Source organism: Gasterosteus aculeatus, chromosome 7, assembly GCF_964276395.1.
Source record: "Gasterosteus aculeatus chromosome 7, fGasAcu3.hap1.1, whole genome shotgun sequence".
NCBI lineage: Eukaryota > Metazoa > Chordata > Actinopteri > Perciformes > Gasterosteidae > Gasterosteus > Gasterosteus aculeatus.
The window spans coordinates 22705773-22724970 of NC_135694.1; the positions used below are offsets into that span (position 1 = coordinate 22705773).

At 43.5% G+C, this 19198-nt stretch overlaps 2 protein-coding genes across 4 annotated transcripts; both read right to left on the minus strand.

Moving 5' to 3' along the window:
* Nucleotides 1-28: 28 nt before the first annotated feature.
* LOC120821774 (septin-5) lies at nt 29-6287 on the minus strand. 3 transcript variants are annotated; one of them, XM_040180775.2, is made up of 13 exons: nt 5890-6287; nt 5353-5409; nt 3587-3967; nt 2923-3019; nt 2549-2635; nt 2193-2316; nt 1826-1960; nt 1621-1738; nt 1416-1517; nt 1227-1323; nt 906-1068; nt 509-611; nt 29-439 (listed from the first exon to the last, which is right to left on the minus strand). In XM_040180775.2, exons 1-13 carry the CDS (start codon nt 6061-6063, stop codon nt 368-370), a joined length of 1710 nt encoding a protein of 569 aa, XP_040036709.2. In that variant the 5' UTR covers nt 6064-6287; the 3' UTR covers nt 29-367. The 3 variants fall into 3 exon arrangements, with proteins under 3 accessions (XP_040036709.2, XP_040036710.2, XP_040036713.2); XM_040180776.2 differs by having other exon boundaries at nt 906-1065; nt 5890-6268; XM_040180779.2 differs by lacking the exons at nt 5353-5409; nt 5890-6287 and adding an exon at nt 4610-4742.
* A 3671-nt stretch (nt 6288-9958) lies between these two features.
* LOC120821753 (LIM domain kinase 1) lies at nt 9959-18701 on the minus strand. The gene is made up of 15 exons (XM_040180720.2): nt 18165-18701; nt 16198-16336; nt 15456-15565; nt 15113-15286; nt 14874-14979; nt 14510-14781; nt 14242-14431; nt 14042-14128; nt 13285-13416; nt 13142-13201; nt 12989-13054; nt 12470-12656; nt 11933-11988; nt 11516-11673; nt 9959-11141 (listed from the first exon to the last, which is right to left on the minus strand). Exons 1-15 carry the CDS (start codon nt 18206-18208, stop codon nt 10631-10633), a joined length of 2292 nt encoding a protein of 763 aa, XP_040036654.2. The 5' UTR covers nt 18209-18701; the 3' UTR covers nt 9959-10630.
* Nucleotides 18702-19198: the final 497 nt, after the last annotated feature.

A 19198-nucleotide genomic window follows, 5' to 3' on the forward strand; every position in this document is an offset into this window, starting at 1 on the left:
AACCAAAGAGTTAAATAAAAAAGACAAGTTTTTAATTATTTTTTATTTATTGTATTTACAAAAAGAAATGTAAAAAAAAAAAAATATACAGTTGACTCAGTCACGTCGCTAAAGAAAAAAAACCTTAAGATGACTTTAACATCCTTAACAAGGTTATTACTCAAGTTGCAGTCCTGGAACACATTTAGTGATTTAATAAAATAAAAGGTAATCATTTCTCCGGATGGAGATGTTGGATGATTGTCACAATCGATCGACCTGTGAGTCCGTGTGATCTGCTGGAAGACTCAGTCCACAACGTTTCTTCTGTTTTCATACAAGTTCCATCTCGGATTGTAGACCCTCTCCTTTCTCTCGAGAATCCCAATCAGAATCCCCCCCTCTGGCTCTGCTGCATGTGCTCCTGGACCCTCTCCAGCACCTCCTGCATCCTCCTCAGCTGCAGAGGGGAATACATGAGGTAAGCGGTGACCACCACCGGCCCCGAGTGAATACACGACAAACGTACCTCTTTGTCTTTGTCCAATATGGTTCTCTCCGTCCGAGAGTTGGGGGCAGCCAGCGGCAGAGGAAAGTCTGTCTCGCTCTGCTCTCGATGGTTCTCCCGCAAACTTAAGACCCATGTTCACGCCCACATACACGCAGAAGAACAAAAGCTGCATGAGCATCTTACTCAAGCTTCACAGAAAATTTGCACATGGATGTTTTTATAGCCTACATTATGTTTTAAAAAAATCACGGGAAAAATCCCCATCTAAAAGCAACAATGTAAAAAGGTACGTGTGTACATGTGTAGACTGTGACACTTACGTTAAGCTATTAAATAAGCAACTTCAGAGACAGAGTTTTAATGACTGAAAGAACTTCAATCAAGCAGTGTTCCTCTGGATTTCGACGCCACGCACCTGCGTTTCTTCTCCTGCACCACCATGAGCGTCATGTTCTGAATGCACTGGGCTCTGTAGTTCTCATAGTGAGTCTCCCCCGTCACATCCTTCAGATCCTGCATGTGCGTCCTCACCAGCATGTTCCTCAGCAGCAGGAAGTCAGAGTGAGCCGGGTTCTCTACTGACCATGCAACGACAGCGGGAAACCACATAGAACAAAAGTCTCGGGAATAATAATTTAAAAAACAAAAAACACCCCAAATACCATCCAAGTAATGGAATGTTCAACGACACTGTAAAACCAAGAAATTATAAATAAATCTGGATATGATTTATTACCTTCGACTAGACCCCAGGGATAGACACGACCTCTGAACTTGCGACCTTCACTCTCAACCTGAACATTACTCCCAATTACTGCAAATGGGATGCTGTCCTGCGGAGAGAATCAGTAACAGGACGCGGCCAGTCTTTACATGGACGAGATGGCACTTTCTAACGATTTACAGTAAGCGTCAAGTGAAGAACCTTGAGTATCTGGTCCTGTTTCTGTAGGTCTTCATCCTCGTCTGAGTCACACTCCGGAAACTGATAGATGTGGATGCCGAACTGCTCAATCTCCTCCCTGATCTAGAGTACATGGACACATTGAACCCATCACAACAGGGAAGAACTAGAGAGAAATAGAGATGAAACTTCTCCTCAATCATGTGAGGGTTTAATGATGTCATACCTTCACTTTCTTTCTGTCGACCTCCGCTTGTGTCAGGCTGTCCGCTTTGGCCACAACAGGAACGATGTTGACTTTGTTATGCAACGCCTTCATACACGCAACATCCAGAGGCCGGAGACTGATGTCACAAACAAAGTGTTATGTGATTTTACACCAGCGGGGGATTTGCAAAAAGACGTGAGTAAAAAACGTGTCGTCAGCGCACCCGTGGCCGAACGGAGAGATGAAGTAGAGGCAGCAGTGGACTCTGTTGTCCTGGATGTTCCGTCGGTTCAAGCCGCTCTCATCTCTGAAGTACTGCTCAAACTGCTGGTCGATGTAGTCTTCTATCGGCTTCCAGCTGATGCGGACGTAAAATATCTGTGATCAAAACGAACAAGCCTGGCGAACAGCTGACAGTTTACAGCTTGAGGAGAAGATGGAAGCGTATCCAGCGAGTTCTTGCGAAGCAGCGAGTCGCAGACTGCTTCACTATCAACTCTTTAACCATCTCCAACAGAGCAATGAAACAGTGTCCCGTCAGCATCGGGCCGGGTGGAGTGTGAGGGAGGAGCGCACGCCGATGACCTCACCTTTCTGCGTTGTTGACAGCGTCTCCGAACCCCGGTGTGTCTATGATGGTGAGCCTCACTTTGACTCCTTTCTCTTCGATGCTGATGGTGTGTTTGACGATGTTGATCGTTTGATCAATCCGTTCTGCGGACACATGCAGGTGCGAAAGTAACTCAATCCACACAAGCCCCGTGCAAACCGGCACGAGAACACACGCACACCTCCGGGCCAGAGAGGAGTGGAAGCTTTAACATTTTCATAACAAAAAAAGGACAAAGTCTTTGTCCTAATTTGATTGTATGGTCTGGTTACACTTATTTTCCCAAAACATAAAATGATCCACAAATAACTAAATAAACAACTGAACTGATCTCACCTTGTGCATTGGGAACCTTCCTGTCTTTGTAGAGATCCGTCAGGAACAAGCTGTTGATTAGTGTGGATTTACCGAGGCCAGACTCCCCTACAGGGAGGAAAAACGGGAACATTTAACAGCGCATTGCCTGGTAAACAGTCCCAAAAAAATATCACGAAAAGAGAAAAAGCTTCTTCACAAATAAATCGAAACTCATTGGATCTCTTTAACTCATGGTTGAAACATGTGGAAATCAGTAATCAACACTAATGTATTGCGCTGTGATCTGCAGTGTCTTTTTAAAAAGTGTGCGTTACAATCTCTGTTGAGATGTTACATTCTGACGTGGCAGCCTGGTGCAGGATCCCCTTTAGCAGACGTGTGGCAGGACTCACCTGCCACCAGAAGGGTAAATGTGAAACCTTTCTTCACGGTCTTTCTATGAACCTGGTTGGGTAATGTGGCAACACCCACATACTCTTTGTCCTGGTCCTGCAGAATAAAAAAAACACAAACATATCATGTAAGTAAGGATTGTGGGTAGTCATAGTAACAACCATCACTGCTGGTGCCTGACCTGAAAACTATGACCCGATCTGCAGCCTCTGTCTCACAAGTCTAAGAGCTGCAGTACAAAGCGTGCAATATTAGGACATCTTAATTGTGTACTTCAAGCAGCTGCAAAGGATTTTCCAATGGTTTGAAAATGTATTAAGACATAGAAATGTAGCTGTTAGAACATTGTTTAGAATGGTGTACAAAATGAGGAAATGTGTAAAACTAGGGCAGCCCTTGACCAAAGAAATAATTAGTTTACTAACGTACATGATTTTGTTGAGCAGTTGATTGGCTGATTTATTGGCTGATTTATTGACTGACTTTACAAATTAGTTTCTCCCTAAAGAATCACGCAAAACCACCATAAAAAATGACTAATTGACTAAAGCATTCCTCGCCGACTCAGACCAAAACAACCCATTCATCTTTAAACAATGGGCACCAATACTTAAAACAGAAATGATGTAACCTACGGACTTCTTCTGACCCACAGAAACACACCTCGGGAGAGTCGTACGGGTCAAAGCGTCCCCAGGGGCTGTGGGGACGTGACGCCGGGCTGAGAGGACAATCTACCGACACCTGAGAGAAGAGCGGCCTCCTCAGCGCCGAAAGCTGAAGGTCCGGGTTCTCTCCAATGCGGCCTGGTCTATGGGGGACTGTTGGAGAGCCCGCAGGGTTGCACAGGATGGCGCGAGGCAGCATGGGCGTCCCCGGTAGGCCGGCCAGTCTCTGTGTCGATGTCCCAGTTCCCTCTGCTTGCACTGGTGCCTGCTGGTAAGGTGTCTGCTGCTGATTGCCAGACTGCGAGATGGGAGGCAGATCCCTCATGGCAAAAGGGAATGGAGTTTCATCCCGGTCCTCAATGGACAGACTGGACAACTGTGACAGCAAACACATTTATTTAAAACTACAAAAGGGGAGGGATTTATTTTGTCCTATTTGTTAATCTCTCTTGAAAGACGATGGCACAGTAAACAAGTAGATCACTTTCGTGTCCAATGAAAAAGACAGAAAGCTAGAGAGAACAATATATATCACCTTAAAATCTGTATTTAATTAAAAAACAAATTCTGACTGTTTTCTTTGGATTAGAAATCCTTTTCCCCTAAAAGGATATGCAATAATCTATGTGTGTGTACGTACAGCAGCTTGATATCACAAAACACACTAACTGGCTGCGGGTGGTCTTCTTTTGTTGTAGCGGCTAGCCTTTGTTCCCTGATTAGTCCTGGCTTGTGATCTCATTATACTATTACAGAGGCCTTCATCCATCTGTCCAGGCAGGGTGGGGAGACCGACAACACACCTCCTGGAGTGGGAGGCTTGTTAACACTATTGTCAAGCTGGATTAAGCAACTAGACTGAAGTAACACTTTTTTTTTTTTCTTAAAACAACCCCAAAGACTACCTTTCGGCGTGGAGGATCCAAATATTCATCGGGGCCACAAGACCGACCAATGAAGCCCACACCAGCTGTGGATACCTCACAGCTGTTAATCCCCACAAAGCGATTCTACTCACAATCATGAACATTTAGCAGAGCAGAGACTCCACGCCTGCTTTAGAAAAACCCCCATTTCAGGGCAGACGGTGTCCTGTTGAGACACCAGCAGAAGAGCACAGTGCTGCCGGGTTGGTGTGCCGTCCCTCTACCTGTCACCTCTCATTACCCATGAAGATTTGCAGCAGGCTTAACCCAGCTTCTAATGCTGTGCCAGGGTGGGGGTTGGAGATTTAACTCTTAAAACACACACACACACACACACACACACACACACACACACACACACAAGCTATAAACACAATCACATAAGGCTATTCTATAAGTGTCCTACCTCCTTTACTGAAAAAGTTGCATCGTTTTTGAGCAGAGGATAGAAAGTATAAAAAGGAAATCCTTTAATATTTGTGGAAAAAAAGAAAATACAAATCACAGAGACTTTCATACGCTGGGCAATAAGTAGAAAAGTGTGGGTCCTCGTGAGATAAGTAAGTAGCTTTACAAAACCCTCCTTCTTTCAACAAAATCCACAAACTTTAAAATAACGGAACATAACACACTCCTGGTGCAAATTCCTATAATGCACTATACTTATATTATATTATACTTATATTTCAATAAAGGGCAAACGAAAGAGTCATACATAAATACAACAAAAAAACCTGATTTTTTATTAGTTAATACTAATATTGCAGAAACTATCGGTTACCCAAAATAAAACCGTCATTGACCCTAGAAGTGTTACAGACAAAACGAACGTTACCTTTCTTGTTGCTGCGGAACCTGACGGGAGACGACATGTGCTGCATGATGCTGCTGGCTTCTCAAACAGACCCCAGATCAGAGGAAAAGAAAAAGCACCAAACCGGAGCGTGAGTGAAGCCGAAACGAAGACTTAACTTGCAATGTAGGTTCATGCACGGACTGATCTCCGGATGCAGTCCGCTCGCACTGACTCAGTGTCACTGACGCTCCGAGTGCGTGAAAGGTGCAGATGGAGACTCACTGACCGCAGCCTCTGACGTTAGCACCTCCGTGATACAACTTCAGTGCAGCATGCTTAGAGCTAGCCAGCTACTAGTACTGACAATATTAATTCTAATAACAATAACCATAACAAGATTCGTAATAAATCATTTCTATTTCTGCATTAGTTAACTTATACATGTTTTGTTTTTTCTCATAATCAACCTAATAACGGTTGCAAAAAATGGTTAATGGCCATTTCGTGCGCTTCTGCTATCGTGTAACATAGGTTAGCATTAGCTATCTAGCTAGCAAGGTTCAATACAAACCTCACCTGTCCTCGGCTTGTTGAAGTTTTGTCCGAGAATGAAGTGCCCGCTTGGACGGACCAGCAATTAGTCTCATTGGAAAATGTATATTGAAAAGAGTCCATCAAAACCATTAAACTACACTCTGCTCTAGTTACGCGAATCGGTTTGTTTTCAACACATTGGAAGGTTGGCAACATAACGTTTTATGTTTATAAACATAAAACTATGACGTTTTGACAAATATTTTATATTATACGAATATTATATTGAATTTACTTAAATTGTCGTTTAATTCAAACGATAATCAATTTATTAAATGCTGAGACAAGAAAAAATCTAACTTTAGTTACTCCGAATGAAATGACGTGCCTCTCTATCCGCGTGCACGCATTGCGCGTCACCGGAGTCTTCAATCAGCTGCTGCGATAACCAGGTGAGTACTAACAATAGCCACTCTCGCTGTTAACTTTATTATGATATTGAAATACTCATAATGCTCATTTTTGGGGCAGTGTCCTGACGAGCCAGCTGCCAGTGATGCGTTAAGGGGCGACGGGTTTCTCCACGTTACCAACCCAAGCTCAACATTATGAAAATGTGAATTTTAGTGTCATAAGCTGTTCAAATATTTTGGCAAATTGTCCTTTTTTTATTTGCAACATTGTTCTTAGAATTTAGTACTTTAGAACTACCCACTGATTGTCTGGCTTTCCAGACCATCTCACACCGGAGCCCCTCAGGGTGCTCAGCCCCCTCTTGTTCACACGTTCATCCAGGACTACTCAAGATAGCAAGGACAAGGAAGAGTATTGGTTTTGAACAAAAGTAGGCAAAATTCCAACCCGTCTGCATCGATGGAGCAAATGGACAGCTTCAAGTTCCTGGTGATCCACCTGACATGGTCCTCACACGTCTCCATCCTGGTGAAGAAAACTAAACCGCTGTATTGTTGAAGGGAATTTAAGTTCTTTACAATTTGAACAGAGGAGCAATAGAAAGTGTGCTGTCTGCACGTTACTAACTGGACTCCGCAACGGGTGATTAAAATGCCCAGAATGTCATTGGTGCCCTTTTACTGAGTGTCAGTGATATTGGAGCCTGCAAAGAGCTGGAGGTTTATTAAAAGGCGAAACCAGCCACAACCCGGTCACCCTGCTGCCTTCTGGAAAGAGATACAGAACTATCTGCTGGCGAACCACGAGAATTCAAAGCGGCTTCTTTCCTCTCGCCGTGACACTCCCTTCATCCTCCACCCTCAATGTCTAATGCTTTTACGTTGTCCTTTGTAGCACATGCAAAATTAGTTGCGCATCTATGATTCTTTTCAGAACTACCTCTTAATCCAAAAAGAGGTGAGTGTGTGATTCTGTTTATGTTGTGTTCTAAAGAATAGCTTTAGAAAACTAGTACCAGTGAAGAACCTTCGGACGGCAGCACCATCGGATCCTGTCCGATGGTGCTGCCGTCCGATGGTGCTCCTGTCCGAAGGTGATCCCGTCCGATGGTGCTGCCGTCTGGCTCCATAGGCTCCAATACAAATCTGCTGACATATTTCTCAAGAAAACCAGAAGGTACACGTTTTGTAAACTGCCACAGGAGCCGTATTTATTACCGGACAGACATGAAATCCACCTTGTTGCGTTCGGTATCTTGGGTGCTTGGGTCTCTCACAAACTTCTCACAAACTTCTTATTTTTTAGATAGCTGTTATAGTTTAAGAGGATTTGAAAACGATCTCCATTGGAAAACCACGTGAAGAAATATTCATGATTATAGATTTATATAAATTCAAGCATAAGAGATAGAAAGCTGAAAAGTCATAGCAGGAAAGCAGGAAAGGAGTTGAATATTTTAATATTTGAACGGTTTTAATAGCTGAAAGTGTGAAGGAGTTGAAAGGTGCCGCGGAAGAAATAGAAGAAGAAGAAGAAGCTGAAGAAATAAAGATTCGAAGAACAATACTTGGAATGCTTAATGCATTCCAACAATAAGCATTATATAACTGTATAACTGTTTGCATATAAAATAACTGGAGAGATTTAGTTTAGTCTACATTTTGTAATTCTCTTCAGGATGCACAACCTGATGGGGAGAATGCAGAAGAGGCTTTGACTGTAGCCTCAGTAATCCAGCGGATGACCGTCAAGCTCACAGACATCTGAGAACCTGGGACTGGAGATTTAACTTATTTTTTCTTCATCAATTCTTTCAAATTCATTTCAGATTTTATCTGTTCAAAAAAATGAGTAAAACAGTCAAAATAACTTGATTTGACCACGAAGGGCTATTTCTACGTTCCAATGATGACTCTTTGTGATGTCACAGACCTAGTAGCATCATAAAGTAACCCAGGCAACCTGTCCAGTGACATCAAATGATGTCACAGCTAATGTGATGTCCCCAACTGTGACATCATGAGTGACATCACAGACATTGTGAGAGACGTTTGTGAGAGACCCAAGACTCCTATGGAGCCTATGGAGCCAGACAGCAGCACCATCGGACGGGATAACCTTCGGACAGGAGCACCATCGGACTGCAGCATCATCGGGTCCCGTCCGAAAGCCCTGTTGGGCTATCAGAACTAACTGAGCTCCGTTTGTTAGGAAGTTCAATATCCAGTTTCAGAGTGTTGTGGTCAAGCCCAAAGTGCTAATTGTTGGAATGCATTAAGCATTCCAAGTATTGTTCTTCTATTCTTTATTCCGCCATCATCTTCCTCTATTTCTTCCGTTGCAGCTTTCAACTCCTTCACACTTTCAGCTATTAAAACTGTTCAAATATTAAAATGTTCAGCTCATTCAGGAGAGGGGGGGCTATGACTTTTCAGCTTTCTACCTCTTGAGCTTGAGTTTCTATAAATCAGTAATTTATATGAATCAATAATCATGAATATTTCTTCACATGGTTTTCCAATGGAGATCGTTTTCAAATCCTCTTAAACTTTCAGATTTTTCAGCTTCGCCATTCTTTCAGCTACAGACACCATTTAAACTTTCAAATGTTGACACAAGTCTCAACTATTTTATAAAAGAAACTTCTTGTTGATATCTATTCTACTTTTTTCATAATCACTGATTATGTTTCACTAGTTATATAATGCTTATTAAGATTAATTGTTTAATCAAAAATAACAAAAAAATGATTTATAACTTTTGCCTCACCTTCCCTACATGATACCACTAACTAAGCTAACATATCTATGTAGTTAGTAGTGTGTCCTCCTTGGAGACACTTCAATATTACAGTTTACAACATGAGCCCACATGTTAAAAAAAAAAAAAATATATATATATATATATATATATATAATAAAAAGACCTGGTAGCATCATAAATCATTTTGGCAATAAATGTTTCCTGATTCCTGATAAGGAATGTGTGATGTCACTCATGATGTCACAGTTGGGGACATCACATTAGCCGTGACATCATTTGATGTCACTGGACAGGTTGCCTGGGTTACTTTATGATGCTACTAGGTCTGTCTACCAGGTCTTTTTTATTTTATACTATAAATGTTATAGTATAAATTAGTTTAAATTTTATATATATATTTTTTTGTCGTAAACTGTAATATTGAAGTGTCTCCAAGGAGGAAATGATGAATGATGATGAATGTTATTAGTGTCCCCAACTGTGACATCACACATTCTTTTTTTTTTTTAATGAATTTGATAGAATTGATGAACAATAAGTTGTATCTCCAGTCCCTGGTTTCCCAAATAAGCCATGATGTCCCAAGAAGCCCCACTGCTCCCCCCGTATTTATTATATGGCACTGTGAAGTGGTTGTGGAACTCAATAAAAGCCCTGTGCACTCACAGAGTTGTTCTCAGTTATTCCAGCCTAATACTTTTTATCTTTAATTGGAGATATTTCTTCAGTTTTGTTTTTATTCAAGCCTTTATTTACAAAGTCAACTTACCTCTGTGTCGCTCCTCACAGTCACCTCCCGTCAGAGTTTAATGGTTGAAGCAGACATCGACTGCCCAGTCGATCCACCAATAGAAACTCCTGATTCATTCGGCGGCGTTAGCCCCGCCCACTATGTACAAACAGACCGCAAAACTTTTTTATCCGAGAGCAAAGCTTTTTGTTAATTTGTTAATTAATTTGTTTCACTTTATTACTTTATAAGTTACAGCTATACATTCATATGTTCACTGCTCGCCATGATAAATATGGGTGGGAATATTTCAACAGAAAATAAAAAAGGCATTCTCATAAATACTAAACTTATGCAGTGTAACAGCAGGTATAAAGTGCCATTTGTCTCACAGCTTGTTGACACTGTAACTTAAACGATACTTTGGCCAACCATTTCTTACCAGCATCATAGACGTTTTCTGATAACTAAATGGAAACTGTAGTCTAGAATGCCAAAGATATGACCGTGTAGAAGTAGAAACCGTGTTGCCATTACGTCGTCTGTCTAGCAGAGGGCGCTGCCAAACATTGTGGAATTTTAGGAACACTTGCTTGATTCTAAAAAGTCATTATGGACACCAACTAAATCTAGTATTGGTTGGGCTCTTCCTAAAACATCATAAATACTGGTTTCCAGAGAAATACGAGCAAAGGTGCTACGCAGTTTACATCAAGCAGCAAATAAACATGAACTGCTTTTCTTAAAAAAGATCCCATCATTATGCCTCTGCAGGTTCTCCATGGATTAATCCTCCACACAATTTTTTTTTTAATGAAACTTTCCTAGCTTTCCCAGTGGTTTAAAAAGGCACAAATGTCTTCAAATGCTGTACAGTCAGAGCAAAGAGCTGTCCTCTGTAGACGTGTCCCACAGCACTCTGCACGTCCTTCTGGGCCTGTTGGAACGGCCCAGCACCGTGAGGTTGACCTGCAGCGGCTGTAAAGGCTCGTCCTCGGCTTTCTTTTTTCGTGAGGGGTCAGCGTGTGCATCGGTTTCTGACCCATGCTTGCCTGGGCCTGTGCTCGCCAACCTGCAACATGTCAGGTCACGTGTGGGTGTTTCTCCCTCCGAATGGCTTTCAGGCATGCTATTCTTGGTTTGGGGCTCCGTGTGGTTATTGGCACTGCCCGAGTGTTGAGTGGGGCCGGAGCTCTTTCTTTGTGAACGGTGGGTTGCTTCTTCGTCATCGTCCAGCGTCTTGTCCTGGCTGTGGCAGAGCCTTTGATGACTGTGGTTGTGCCAGAAGACTCTGCTCTGCTGCTCTAACTCGGAGAGCAGAGGCAGGCGGATGTTCAAGTGCATCAGCAGGTTCTCAAGCCACTCCTCCAGCTTTGCAAAGGAGGGACTGAAAGACAAAGATTTGTGGTGATTACACGTCTTTTCTGCACCGTATTAGTTTAGTTGGTGCAATGCATTGCTTCAAGTATTCATAGTTTATGTAAAGTATATAGGCTGAAACATGATACAGTACACTTGGTACACTTCACATCATCTGCCAAGAAAGTAACCTCCAGACCTTCTGACTGTAGTCGTAGCAAAAAACATGGAAGTCAATTTCCTTGACCTCATAATACTACCAACTTCAGTATTCCCTCTCCAATGAAGTGCCTGTGACATTATAGTGTAAGTAGTCGTGGTCGCTTTTGTTGTGTTAACGCAAACTGAGCAGAAATGACCCTGACCCTAACTGTACGTTGGGTTAAATTTAGTCGGTCGTACCGTTGATCAGCATCTATGTCACAGCAGAGGACAGCCAGGGGCAGGAAGGCCCGGGGGCAATGGGCAGGGTGGTACTTCTGCAGGAAACCGGCTACATTGAGCCCAAAGTCATTTGACCGGGGCAGGTAGTCCGGGTCAGCATTCACTCTGCCTATGATCTTAAGAGAGATAGAGGTATAAACTTAGTGCTTTAAAAAGGATAAGATTCGTTATTTGGATGTTGTGACGGCTGCATTACAGTAAAGGCATCTTGTTTTCTGGAATTACCAGTGTTTTAAAAAAGAATCTCCTATCTCTATTGCCGAGTCCTAGTATAATATAGGTTTGTTTGTTTTTACGTTTGTACTACATTTTGACAAAGGAATCTCCGTCAACGTCTCTTTTAGCAATATTATTCCTTTGCCCAGATGTTCTTACCTCGCATATCATGATACCAAAGGAAAAGACGTCCACCCGTTCGTCATAGCTTTTCCCTGTGAGGTGCAGAGGAAGGATTGGAGAATGTGACCCACAGATTTACTGTACCATAGATATAGACATCATGTTTTTAGTGTATTCATAATAAACCTACAACTAGACCTCAGAATAATTCCAGGCCTTTCAGGCAGGTTGAGAATGTCACTACTGTTCCAAATTGTCACTTCAAGCACCATGGGGTTCAATAATATATGTGCAAGTTGTCACTCTTTGGAACGTGTTAGATAATTGTAAAAGGAAATTAACGAAGGAAGGTATAAATCACAAATTAATTTTAGTCCTACTCCGTGAGATCCCACAGGATCCAAAACCCTTCGCTCGTAGTCAGAAGTATTGAGGTAACATAGTCCAGGGCCTCCAGATTTTCCAGTCTATCAAAGGTGTTATTAGTTTCCGCCTATAGGGATCTCATCAACTGCCAACATGCCTCCGTCCAAGTGGTTCAGGTTCACAGATTGCTTTTACTGATGGACTCACCATGGATCATCTCAGGGGCCATCCAGTAGGGGTTCCCCACCACGGTGTAGCGCTTCCTCCGGTCGGGCCTCCGGAGCTCTGACAACGTGCCCTTCACAGGCCGCTCCATTGACGATGACGCCGACTGATTCCTCTCCTTTACCACCAGCCTCGCTAGGCCAAAATCTGCCACCACCACAGATTGGTTCTAGTCAAAGAGGGAGGGGGTGAGAGGAAGGGGGAGTGAAATATTAGGAGCGTTTATGTTGTTTTGTTTGTTTTTGTTTGTGTTTGGTGTAATAGTATTGTGGCGAGACAGCGGGCTGAGTGGGCGGAGCCAAGTTTTCCTAAAACGGCAGTTTGTACAACAGGTCAGTTTTATAATATTAGTTGAGACACCTGAGCCACCGGTTCTCCTGGAGAAGAGGTGTCAAGCTAATTTTAGGTGTGTGTATCAGATTCAAGGAAGCAGTCCTGCTATTGATGTAACACCTCAACAGCGCGGGGAATTATGCGTTTGTGAAGAAATTACTTTTTTACCTCCCGGACCAGGCAGTTGTGTGAATTTAGATCCCGGTGGATCACATTCATGGAGTGCAGATAGGCCTAAGAAGGAGACATGTTTCATACTTGAGCGACAGTTGTTACTATGGATGAAAGAATGGTTTGGGGTGTTAACCTTGAAAGACTCACCATTCCAGCTGCGATGTCTTTGGCGTAACCCACTCTCGTACTCCAGGGGAAGTCCTCATCCTACGATAACACGGCTGTGATCATCATAGTGTGTCTGTGTAACTCTTTCACACTATCACAGTCCTGATGCAGTTTTAACTCACCATTTTTACGATGGTTTCTCTGACAGTTCCTCCCTGGATGTATTCAGAGATGAAATGTATTCTTTTGTCTTTATAGAACAGTCCAATGAACTTGAGGACATTGGGGTGGTCCAGACAGCGCATCACCTTCACCTGTACAAATTGAGAGGTAGAGTAGTTTAACAAATGCTTTGTCTCATTATAGCAACGTGGAAATTACTCACAGGTGAGCTTATGACCTACATAATCCTTCCTATGATTGAAGACGGGTTAAAACTGTGCTTGCAAGAAGTTTCTTTCTTACCAACTAAAAAAAACAACTAAAGTGGGCTCCCATAGTGAAGAGCATTTATTTTCCTTAACTCACACATACCTATTCATTCTTTAGTGCCCCCCTATAAAATGAAGGCTTTCAATAGTAAAAAGTTTTACTTACAAACTTTTATTTTTGAGAAATTTGCTCTCGAAACATTTTTTTTTGTTTGCATAATAAAGACAGAAAGCTACCTTCATATGCAGTTTACTCTCAACTCATCATTTGACGGCTGTGTTTGAAGTGCCAACCATCCCTTGACATTTAGCCAGGACGTTTTCCAAACTACTGTCTTTTAGGCCTAGAAGCTACCAACATGTTCCGGGCACTAATCAAAGAGATGCATAGCAGCCATGTCATATTACAAACAGTCATAGAATCAGGAATGGGAATATTGCAGTCTGCACTCACAGCACGAGTACTTCACGCTTTGCTACAGCGCACGAGTCAATACGGACCATTTACCTCCTTTAAGAAAGTCTTGTGGGTTTCTTCGTCAAAACGTATCAACTCTTTCATCACCATCACCTCCCCCGTCTCCTGATGCGTTACCTTGACGACAACAGGTCAATTAGAATCAATCTTCCCAAAAAGAAAATGACAACTAGGAGTAGAATGTTTTGAGAGTCACCCATAATAATGAAAGGGAAAAGTAACCGCGGTACCTTGACAGCTTGTCCAAAGAAGCCCTTTCCAAGCACTTCTCCATGGATGAGGTCTGAAGGTCTGAAGATGCGATGGGTCCGATCTCCAGGATCCACACGAAGGGACTCTGAGCGAACCATGTCTCTCCTCTGAGATAAAAGCGGCAGTGCCCCAGTGGACAGCGGACACTTATCTATACTACAGCTGCGCCTGAGAAAGAAAAGAGACTCTCAGACGGAGAGAAAGAGAAGAGTATCCAAGTAAAGTAAACCGCCAGTCGTCACTCACATAATATGTCTGGATCGCATTCCCGTGCTTCCCTGGTGCTGAGGAGGCAAGAGGCTCAGACTGATTGGTCCGTCCGTCTCATCCTCTGGACTTGGTTCCTCCTCCAGACTTGGGAGTTTGTGTGCTGAGGAAAGTTTGTCCCGGACGCGTGGCTCAGGAGAGCCGAGGTCATCCTGTGCGCCGTGTGAGGGAAGCGGCCCGTCTGGAGACGGCGGGTTGTGCTCAATGGTCAGCTGCAGTGGTCTGCTTGTGTCCTGGAACACGCCGCTCAGCTAGATGACAGGATGTTTCCCTTTGAGCATGATATTTGGACTTGCTTGTTGTTTCATTTGGTTCTGTTACGGCTCGGTAGTTTGAGGCCTACCTCGTCTGGGGACATGTTGTGGACAGGGATCCCGTTGACCTCTAGTACTCGGTCACCGTTGTGGATGGACGACAGCAGGTCGGGGCTGAGGGCAGCCGGGTCTAACCTAAGGGAGGAAGACAACGAGTTAGCGGGTGGAGGAAGGGTGGGGTTAGGCTAAAGGAGCCCGGGTCGTGCGCTCTGACCAGATCTGACTAAATATGTTTCCTCTCGCTCGTGACTTGGATCCAGAGGCTCACCCTGTCACGGTGACCAGCGGGCCGTTCTCCTGGCTGAGGTCAGTGGCGAAAGTCATAGCTCGCCGGCCACCCGCAAGGGGGGGGAGGGACACCAGTGCCACCATGTGAGGACTCTTGGCAAGTGGAGAAGCTGACCCTGCGGCTGACACTACGCCCTGCCTGAAACAGTGGCCACTGCAGAATGAGCAAATCGAGAGATGGAATTAAGGATCCTCATCAGAATCATAACCGTATTCATAGTTTAACACATAGTGCCTTTTCTATATGCGTTGTTTGGGGATACAATTGTTTTAGCTTTCCACACGCATCAAATTCAGCAAAGAACTCTTTCCAATAAACTCACCAGTAGAGTGTGGTGCGTTCGACGAGCGTGTAGGTGTCTCCGTCTCCAATGAACATTTCACAGCTCACACAAGTGAAGCATTCAGGGTGGTACTTTTGATCTCCGGCAACCTGTTAAAATATCAATGCAGACGATGCTGTTTGAGATCAGGGACTAAATGCGGCTCCGAAATCAAAAGAGTTGTCTTGGTGCATTCCTGCAGCGAGTGACGTTTTCTGAGGATATCCTCTGGTGATGAAAGACAAAATGCTGTTATGCTTTCATACCCGGAAGAAACCCAGAGACAGGGAAGCTCTGAATTTCTGAATGGTCGGCGCATCATGCTAAGAGCATTATTTGTTGCTACATTATTGCCATACGTCCATCTGTGAATATTACGTAACATACGTTTTGATTGTATAGCGGCTTTGAATGATCAATGAAGCAGCTATTTTTAAACTAGCCCTCCAACTATCAATCAATGTGTTTTGCTGCAAGAAAACAACAGGATGGTTTTATGTTCGGCGGCTGTGGCTTTGGGATTTTTTAACTACAATATTGTGACTAATTATAATGAAATGTTTGTAAAACAGTACATTTTGTGTCCTACACAGCCAAAATAACAAGAAACCGTTTTACTGTGCTGTGATGGTACAGAGCCTCACCCTCCCCTTTTGATTGTCCAGCATATTCCATAATAAGGCACGTTGCTATTAACTGAAGCCCTAATTTTAGGTATATTTCCAGTGATTAGCCGTGTTACCATGATGAGTCCTTTTGAGATGGTCTCTTGGCAGCCGTGGCAGTGCTCTCCATAGCGGGCCCAGTAGTGCTTCTTACAGAACAGCTGTGCCTCTCTTTCATAGTACCACTGAGACAGGATGCAGCCACATTCATAACACCTGAGAGAGAGAGAGAGCGTATTTGAGTATCGGAGTATCTGTTCGGAATCACTTAAAGCCGTGCACGCCACAGAGTGGAGCTTTACAGAAGGGCGTCCAGAAAAACTAAGAAAATACGTGTTGTGTATCATGAGTCCAGATGTAACGTAACAAAATATGAAAAACCGCCAAGGGGGTGAACACTTCTGTGAGGCACTAACAGAGAGCACATTCAGCCAGTTGTTTCTTACAAAGGGACTATTCATGTTGACACTGGTCTGTCTTATGTCTTAACTTCAGGCCAAAGACACCCACTCAAAGACTACAAAAGATACCTAAACAAAGTGAAAACATTACTGCTGTTCATAAAGCTCTTGTTACACAAATGCAGCAAAGAATGTTCACTTTCTGTCCGTTTTAAAAACTGCAAACAGAACGGTATCCCGGGCTTGAGCTAAACGATGAATAATACCTATACACAACAAAAACTTGCTTCCTTATCTCCTCAATGCAACTGCCTTAGTGGGAAGTGACTTCCTGGACAGAGTACAGCCCCAGGTTTCCTCTGTAAAGGCCACGCTGTCCTTACAATAGAGAAGGAAAAGATAGCCTTTCTTTGAAGAATAAAGTAGTTGGAGAGTTTCCTTCTATGTCGTTTCTACAAGATTCTACATCTGCTTCTAGCTGTCGTGCTAATCGGTGATTGGCATGGTTTCGTATGAGAGTATTGAGATGCTCCTCGATACCCAGTTGCTTCTCCCTTTCTTCTCATTCCAAATAAACTATTTGTTACTGGGAATGTAAAATGTTCACTCCTTTTTTGCTACAGACTGAATATTTTATTTAAATAGCATCACATTATGGAGACAACAACATGATTATGTGACATTGAACTTTAAGTTCACTGCTGAAGTTCACATTCAGTTTTCAAGTTACTGTTACTCAAAGCAGTTTCTATTTCTAGCCGCCTATCAGATCCACTGGACATCTGTTACGGCACACTCACAATTATTGCTGGGGAAATAATTAAGTAATAAAACCGTCAGACAGCTGGAGGTTTTCTTTTCCGCCCCCCTTCTGTCTTTATTGTTCTTGTGCCGATGACGGATGTGGAGCCTCTCAGCTTCACATTTGGGATTTCCACCTAAACATCTGGATGTGAGAACACTCATGTATCCATGGTCTGTTTTCCTACCACTACACCCGTCTCCTCACTTTACTCTATTTGACCCCCCCGCCCCGCTCCGGCTCGTGCTGCCTCTTCACATTATCTTCAGCCATTCATAAATCTGCTCACGTATCACCTGCTGTACATTAAACAAACGCGTTTTCATATCAGAATGTCTCTAGATTCTTAACACCTGACCCACGTAGGTAAGTTGTTCAGAATCTGAGGACCTATTAGGCTTTCCTCCACGTTCTGCCTGTAGATACGAAGCGGTTTGGGCGATACAGGGATACTGTTTCAACTGTGCTTTTAATGCAGTATTATGTATCTTTTGATGTAGACCTGAGGAAGAGTAGTTGGTGATGGGGTCGTACAAATGGGGATCCACTTTTAGTTGTAGCTTTTACTGTAGGCGATATCTTTTGTCTGTTATTGTTTCGCTGTCATTACACACATACACACACACGTACCCCTTGTTGAAGTGAAAGTAGACGGAATAGCAAAGAAGCGCTGGTTACTCACATGTCCGCCTTTCACAGCGCAGTTCCTTTTGAGGAAGTATCGCAAACGTTGAACTACACAGTTTCCTTAGAAATTCTGTGTTTTGCTTTTTGCCCCCTTCGTGCTTTCTTTCTTAGCAACACAAACGCGCTGCAGCAAATTGTCGGCGGTGGCTCTTACCGTCCTTTCATCCCTCTGCGAAACCTCTGGTCCCGTCGTGACATTCTGCCCCGTCGGTTCACCGATGGGCAACTCTTCCCCTCTCAGAAACAAGCCACCCTTTTACGAAAGGAGCTCTGTAGTTGCATGTGGTCGAGCGTAGTTCTCAATGGTTCTGCCTCGGCAGGCGTTTTCTATGTTCTTTTTTTACCCTCCCTCTATCTCCATTCCCTCAGAGGCTTCCTGTGCACATGAGTTCAGCCTCTAATGAGCAGAGTCCCTGTGTGAGAAAACACTCTGACCCACTGACACCAGCTGGTCGGGCTCCCTCCGCTGGCTGCCAGGAAAGAGCCGTATCCCAGTATAGAAGTTCTGCTCCACCGTCGCTCTCCTGTTACTTCCACTATGTAGACCTCTGCGACAGAGTTGGACTCCTCGGCAGAGTCTGCATAGTGTGCTGCTGGTTGGGTGTGAATGCGTTTTTCTGAGAAGTGTTGAGTTTGATTGTTGTGAAATGCGTTCTCTTCCCGTCAGCGCAGAGATAATCTCTTTATGAATGCTCCAATTACTGAACGGCCCCGATCTTACAGTGCAGCCCTCTATTTATTACACACAACCAACACAAAGGGAGAATTCAGTTTATCACAAAAAGGAAAAACAAGTACTTTTTATAATGTCAGAGTAATGAACTAGGAACAATGCCAATGTACATTTGCTATTTTTCCCTTTTGTTTAAAATACTTTTACCTCCAGAATGTAACAAAAAAAGCAAAAAGGTGTGCATGTGTGGAAAGGGTTGCTTCTATCTTTGAACTGGGAGTGTCAGGTTTGTTCTTTGTTTTATGTCTTCTATGGTTTCGCCTCCATCGGTGGGCATCTTCTTTATGCCTTCAGGGCTCTGTGGAGTACTGATGTGCAGAAGTCTGCACTATTAACTGAGTAACAGTGGCGACCGCACTTTAACTTTGGTGGTAACGTTTAGCCTCTGCACATGTAGCTTCCTCTTTCTGGTCCCCCCCAGCCCCCCGCCCCTCACCCTCAACTGTTTGACAGTT